Source organism: Anoplophora glabripennis, unplaced genomic scaffold (genome assembly GCF_000390285.2).
Source record: "Anoplophora glabripennis isolate ALB-LARVAE unplaced genomic scaffold, Agla_2.0 scaffold50, whole genome shotgun sequence".
NCBI lineage: Eukaryota > Metazoa > Arthropoda > Insecta > Coleoptera > Cerambycidae > Anoplophora > Anoplophora glabripennis.
Window position 1 is genome coordinate 1,082,687 of NW_019416330.1, and position 7,841 is coordinate 1,090,527.

At 33.0% G+C, this 7,841-nt stretch overlaps 1 protein-coding gene across 1 annotated transcript in view; it reads right to left on the reverse strand.

The window, feature by feature from the left end:
• LOC108914350 (receptor-type tyrosine-protein phosphatase mu-like) overlaps positions 1 to 7,841 on the reverse strand; it is a 121,684-nt gene that overhangs the window by 108,448 nt on the left and 5,395 nt on the right. The window contains exons 2-3 of the mRNA XM_023454122.1: positions 4,802 to 4,959; positions 1,634 to 1,786 (exon numbers count right to left, since the gene is read on the reverse strand). Of these exons, the coding sequence (XP_023309890.1) occupies positions 1,634 to 1,786; positions 4,802 to 4,959 (311 nt within the window). The remainder of the gene's footprint in view (positions 1 to 1,633; positions 1,787 to 4,801; positions 4,960 to 7,841) is intronic.

Sequence of the window (7,841 nt, forward strand, 5' to 3'; positions counted from 1 at the left end):
ATGCGTTTGCTGTTATTCTAACCCCACATTTTAAGAATTATTTTCACGTACTTATAAATAAAAGTAAACAATTTTATATGTAGGACTAAGCAAGTAAATGTTATAAGAATATTTACATGTGGAGTTATATATAAAAAAGTTAGTATTTTCGTAGATTTCAGTACCTAAAACCTTGATGGTTTGATCGTTTTTTGCACCTGTTTATTCGTTTTACTGCGGCGTCTTTGAAAATACTCAGGTGGCATGACATAACATTCCTATTATTTGATAAGCTTTAGATTATTCAGTTATTAAATGTTTGAAATTATTTGTCTTTGCGGAAAACACTATTTAAAGAATATGGGGCCCTTAAGGTAATTTCTTACATCGAGGCGAAAATGTGGAGGGGCACCATCTTATTGGAACCAGACATCACCAGTAGGCATATCGTGCTCATTAGGGTTAGGAAAAATTTATTCCAGGGCTGGAATCGGCTGAAAACGCAAAAAATCAAAATAATTGTCGCCTATCAAATTGTCCTCAAAGAAATAAGGTCCCAGTATGCGATTTCCTACTATTCTAGCCCAAACATTCACTTTTTCCGGTCGTTGTGTATGTTTTTCTTGCATCCAATGCGGATTTTCTAGGCTCCAAAACCTAGTAATTTGCTTGTTCAGTGTTCACGGTTCCGGTTAAGTGTTTTTTAAGTTGGGTTGTTTTTCAAATAAATTTCTAATTTCCTCGCAAAACTGTAAACTTCTGTCTGTGCATTTGCCCATAGTTTTTGTAAGACGTTAACTTTGTAAGGATGCCACCTTTGAGACTTCGACAAGTTGAAGTTGGCTGAGATAGATCTAATGGATGAGTGAGGATTTTCAGTAACGGCGAGCATCACATTTTGACGGTCATTTTCGCTTACTTCGCCTTCCTGATCCAGTTAAATCTTTTATATTTCCAGTTTCTTCAAATTTTTTGGATACTTCTGTAGCTCAACTGATTCTCTGGTCTGGTTTGGTGAAATAAGTCACATACCTCCTGTTGACTACGGATTTTATCTCCGCATTCAATCATAATTAAAATTTCAATTCTCTGTTTTTCGCTAAAACGGGCAACCATTTTTCAAAATAATTTAACAAAGAATGATTTGAAATTACTTTATACCTAAGGTACTCTGGTGAATTTTATGTGTTTATCGATGTGTTTTTTTTTTTGAGAAAAAAAGCTTTAAACTAAGTAGAAAAAGATTAATAAAGAGTAGGTTCGTTTTTCAAAGTTCAGAAGAGACTATGATTGTTTGAAATAGTCGTCAGTACGACATAAAAGACAATTTTTTACATTTTTTTGACAACTATGATAAAAAAGTAGGTATAACCTTGTAACGCTGAATTCGTCTTTAGAAGGGCTATCTGTTTATACTATAAAATATAGAGAGTCCTATTAAAGAAAATGGCGGTAATGATGTAGGTCTGTCAAATATGGCTTAAAAAATCGAAAATATTGCAAAATGTGACAATTTCTATTGACCTGTTTCAGCGATTTTTTTTAAATTTCAACTGAAAAAAAATTTGAATTTTGTTCCATCATTTTGGGACACCTGTATATATGAAAAAAATCATTTACTTTTCGACAGTAGTTCATGTAATATATTAAATACCTTCCCATCTGCGATCAAAAACTTCGTCGTTAATTTCTCCATTAACTGAATGAATAAGACACCAGTCATCAGAAATGTATTCACGACTACAGTCCTCATCATATTCAATATTGCATACGTGTTCCTTTTGTTGGTCAGGATAAAAACGAGACGCTGAAAATTAACAATATTCATCAATTCTCATAATTCTTATTTATTTTACTAGTATGCATAATTTGCTACTTTAAAGAAATAATTTTTCGTTTACTTTATTGAAGAAATTTTTCTTATATCATACTTCATAGTAAAATGGGAGTAGTAATAAAAACGAACGAGTTCTATTGTCCCGGAAACTTTGATTTTATTTAAATTATTCTTTATATAATTCCAGGTTTTTTTTTTAATTAAAACTTACGCTACATTAACACAGCGTCACAAAAAAGTGGTCTGGGCTGTGATCCAGACCAGTGTATCATATAGTAACTACGTTAAATCTGAATCTAATGTTCGTGTTTTAACCCTAATGTCATGTCACTCTAGAGAGAGGTTTTTTCTCTTTGTACCTACGCTGAAATAACGTAATATTTGTATACAGGGTGGTCCGAATTTTATGCAGGAAACTTTGAGGGCTGATAGATCTTTTTAAAATAGTATTTGTTTGCCTTATAAACATAGGTCTGGAACGGCCTCGTTTTAGAGATACAGGGTGCCGAAGTTGTTAAAAAAAATGATTTTTTGTTTATATCTCTGGAATCTATTAACCGATCTCAATAAAATTTGGTACAGATAATGTATAACAGTAGGCCTTGCATTCCTTACAATATGGGCTCTAAAGGTTCAACCAGTGGTGTACAGCTGGACAGGCGTCGCCCTCTTTTTATAAAAAAAACTACGCCACTGTATTTTTTATAAGTTATTCTAACGGATTTATATTCTAATGCACTGAATACGTAAAAAAGGAAACTTGAATTTTTTCCCTAAAATTCTCTGTTCGCAAGTTATTCATACCAATACAATCCCCTTCAAACCATAATATTACAAGAATATTTATGTTTATGCTTAAAAGTAAGTGCAATTTGTAAGCAGATCAACAAAATTATTTCCACATCACCTGTGAGGTAATGTTGTTCCTAGTGTGTTTTAGTTTCCCCTGGAGGCAATCCACTATCTTTACAAATAAGAACAATTTAAATCAAAATAATAATAAAAATACATTTACCAAGCAGCAACAATTAAACAAGAAACGAAATTAACGTTACGTATTTACAGCAATTGTTCAAAATGCGAACCATCCACATCCATACATTTCTGACAACTTCTATTAATGATTAATGGAATTACTTACCTAACTAATATCAAGTGGTGGTTTTCTTTTAATTCAGTACACCTGTGTTCTCTTCGCTGCAGTAGTTGTGGACTTGTAACTATTGGAGTAGAGTAAACTTTACTTTTCAGATAGAACTCCAGGGGGTTTCGATCTGGCGATCTGGCTGGCCAAGACACTGAATTCTCTGCACCATTATGGTTGACATTGGCATTTGGTCTTCAATCTATCCATCGCCCCATATAATATTCATTAAGTCATTCTTGTATTATTCTCCTAAAATGCGCAGGAGCACCATCCATTTGTATTCAGCTATTTTGTGGTATATTTAATGGAACATCCTCTAATAATTCAAATAGATGGTTTTTTAGAAAGTTTAGGAATGACTGGGAATTTAGATGGGTCCGAATTATTCCGAGCCACACTTTCACAGAAAATTCGTGTTGAAAAGATCCGAATTTCATGAAGATTTTCTTGTGACCAAATATTATGAAAATTCACTACCTCTCGCCTTGTGAATGTAGCCTCATCGGTCCAAAATAGTTCTAGTAAGAATTCTGGATTATGTTGTGACTTTAAAACAACCACTAACAAAAATTCAGGTGTCTCTAAATCTCCCGGAAGTACATTTTGCACAGGCTGTAAATGGTACGGATTTCTACCTTCCTTATGTAGAACTTTTCAAATTTTCGATTTACTCACCCCAAGTTGCCGAGACGTTCTTCGTGTACTTAGCCGAGGGTCATCGCCAAATGTTCTTAAAATTTCATTTCTGTCCCTTTCATTGCGCCGTCGTAATTTTCCAAATATAGTTTTATCTAAAAAGGTGAAAGCGACGAGTATAAAGAATTTTATTGATGTGCTTACAAATTGCACTTACTTTTATGCATAAACATAAATATTCTTGTAATATTATGGTTAGAAGTATCTGCCACAAGGGGATTGTATTGGTATAAATAACTTGAGAACGGTGAACTTTAGGGAACAAATTCAAGTTACCTTTTTTACGTATTTAGTGCATTAGAATATAAATCTGTTACAATAACTTGTAAAAAATACAGTGGCGTAGGTTTTTTTATAAAAAGAGGACAATCCTTGTCCAGCTGTACACAACTGGTTGAACCTTTAGAGCTCATATTTTAAGGAATGCAAGGCCTAGTGTCATACATTATCTGTACCCAATTTTATTGAGATCGGTTAATACATTCCGGAAATATAAACAAAAAATTAATTTTTTTAACTACTTCAACACCCTGTATCTCCAAAACGAGGCCGTTTTAGACCTATGTATAAGGCAAACGCATATTATTTTAAAGAGATCTATTTACCCTCGAAGTTTCCTGCATAAAATTCGGGCCATTCTGCATTTTTCATACAATTTACTTACTATATAACATAATCGTCATAATAATTAACTCCTAAATGACTCCTCTGCGTTTTAAGTTATTTTCTACTGATTATTATGATATAAAAAATCGAAGTCAAATGAATTTTTTTAACAACTTCAACACCCTGTATCTCTAAAACGGTGCCGTTCCAGACTTATGTTTATAAGGCAAACACCTATTATTTTAAAGAGATCTATCTGCCCTCGACGTTTCCTGCATAAAATTCGGAAATTTATGGTGCAATGAGATAATGAATTCCAGTGATTACTCAAGTCGGTCTGAAATTTCGAAAACCTCTTTCCTCTAGAGTTTGTTGATGTTAGGGTCAAAACACGACTGTTCCTAGAATTCTGGCTACTGATTATAACCCAGCGGATCGAAATACTACACTGGTGTGGTTCACAGTTCAGCCCAATTTTTGTATGACACTATGTAATAGATAAATAAATTGGAAAAAAAAGTTTTCAAATTACTTACAAGTATTCCCAGTCCTTTCCGTTACTTCATCAACGGGAGGATTAAACACTATACCAGATTCACTGTTTGTTATACAACGGTTTTTAGTTACAACGAAAACTGGTTCGACACTCTGTGTCATATATACTGGTGTCCTGAGAAGTAGTGCGACTGTTATTCTAAAAAAGTATGAAATTTATACTAACCTATAAACTTTGTAAAGTACACTGTAAAAAAATCGGTGTGAGTGAAAGCAATAAAGGTTCGGAGTGAATCCGTTGAGTGAAATTATTGAGTACCTACATTTTCACTCAATATTGGGCATTTTGATCATTTTATTCATTTGTGATTATATTTAAACTAAAACTGAGTACTTTCACTCAAATATAGGTACTCCTTAAATAATTTCTTCATGTAAACTCACATTTGCTGCACTTGTACCTTAATCAGAGTAAATGTCCTCATTACTGAGTGAGTTTAAATGTATACATATTACTTTCGAGTAATTTGAATGGCGCCGTAAAGATGGCACCACTTACATATTGCTTCTGTAATCTCGGCCACAGTTGATAGGGACTCGTTAGATGCTCCAGAAAAGCGTGACTGATTGCCAGGAAAACAGGCCTCAGTCGGCGGCGGCGGATCTTAGCTCAGCTGGCGGGTCTCAGCCAGAACAAGAGGAGGCTCCGCGAAGTGTATTAATTTCAACACTGTATTGTATATCCTAATTAGTCATTTATGAGTGATTTATTTTTGCATTCAATATTTAGATAATTAAGTCTGAGTAAAAATGACTCAATAATATTTAAATTTAAATAGTATTAGAGAAAAAGTCAACTCTAAATTGGTTTTATATACTCAGAAGTGCCTGCGTTCCAGTGCCTTCAACAGTTTATACGATACGCGTCGCCCAATGCATGATTATAACAATTATAGCAATTAACTTTGTTAATATTTGTTTTGTATAATAATTGTAGAAATGTTTCCTATGTATGATCCAGTATGTATTTTATTGGAAACGCCATTTTCCAGAATCCAGATGGAAAATTGAGGACAAAAAGGATTTTTTAAATTGCGAGAGACCTGTGCCTTATTCTCCCGATTTGGAAAAAAGGGGGGAAGTCAAAAGACAACGTGTACGTTCGAAAGTTTCGGAATTAACGGCATTCGGAGTATAAGTGGCTGTGTGGAAGTGTTCATTTAAAAAAATTTTTCTGTATGCCGTGTTTAATTGTGGGTGTAAAGTCGGGCGTGTGGAATAAGGGGGGATTTAACAATTTTGGGAAAGTCACCCAAGGCTGTCGTAACCACAAAGCTTCTTTTGAACATACATGTACGGTGTGCGTTAATGTTCGCAGAAGTCCACAAGCCGAACTAATATTTCTATTTTTTATAAAATCTAAATGTAAATCCTTCTCACGAAGGTCGGTTTTTCGGTAATATTGGCAACAAAAAATTTCCAGATTCATTTGAAGCCGTTTGACCTTGAAAATTTGAAAATTTTCGCCAGTGGCGCTTTTTCTTTTTCTTTTTAGTTAATCAATGAATATGCTTCACCTATTCTCAATGTCACGAGCCGCCACTGATTGCCACTCAAGTATTATTTTATAAGCTTTACTTGGAAGACAACTGTTTCTCGAGTAGGTACGTACGAATTATCACATCATTTTTTACTAACTTAATTTACTTATTTTATGTAATTTGTTCTAAACTAAATTCTATTTCACTCAATTTATCATTAATCGATTTAATGGTGAATTTATTTATATTAATATTAAAAATTTATACTTTTTACATTTGGCGTAAATAATTTATAATAGATATTTATATTGCATCTATTATTTGTGTTGTTTTGTAATCCCCTAACCCTTGTCAGTTTTATTTAACTGACGCCCATGCCTACTATACTCTGAACAAATTAAAAAAAAGAATATCAAAATGAACCCAGGACCAGCTTTCGGCATTGGAGCAACCGTTAGCAAAATTATTTGTATCTAAAAAAAAAAAACTAGAGAGTATTTAAGTCACAACATTAAATTTTAGTATGTAAATGATTACCTGATTAGAAAAGGAATACTGCTTTTTTAAGCCAACAAATATGTAGCCAGACTTAAAGGGTAGAAAGTAGAGGTCAAAATAGACTGTTTGAACTAATTTACCTACATACCAAAATGCACCCCTAATGAGTTACATCCCCTTAAAGTTGAAACAAAAAAAAGTAAAAATTTAAATTTCTCCTAAATGTCTGATGTCAGTGCTAATAAATAGTTATGTTTTGAAGTGAATACCAATAAAATGCTTTGACGGCATGGGGGTAATGTAGGGGTAGTCGTCCTTTGTTTCACTCTGTACTTTTTTATACTCCATATTTTGATGGCTAGTGTAGCATCATTGGAGAGATAATTTAATTTTAAATGATTTTTTTCTCTTGAAATTTTTTGATGCGACTAATATAAACGAGATAATTGGATCGGATTCATCACACTGCATTTAATTTTATTAAGCTTATTAAAACTATTGAAATGTCATACTGACAGTAGTGTTGATAATTAAGTGTGATAGTTCACTTAAAATATCATACTTGTGTTAGAAACACACTAATTATCAGCGAATATTATAATATATTACATTAAATACAAGTTTTTAAATTGTAATATAAAAGGTTTATAAAGCACTTAAAACACCTAGTTAATAATGGCGTCTGCCGTCGAATGCTGAATGCCGAGAGTTGAATGGTGAATGTATGGTTCCTTGTATCTCATCTGCCCTAGCGGAGCAATTTGTTTATTTTACTTATAGACCAGGCAGTATCTGTTTTGGTTTGGGTGAATCGTATATCCATGGAGATTTTTGACTTTTTGGCTTTATATATACCACTAGAAATGAAAATTTTTCTATGCGCATAAAAAAAAACGTGGGCTTAACTTTTGGCGGCACAATATGTTAAAAAAATTCGAAAAATGTCATATTTTTCTTCCTATTTAATTATGTATCCTTTCAAGAGTTGATTTTAGGCGAAAATGGAAGAGGAAAAAAATGTTTGCAATTAAATTTTTTACAA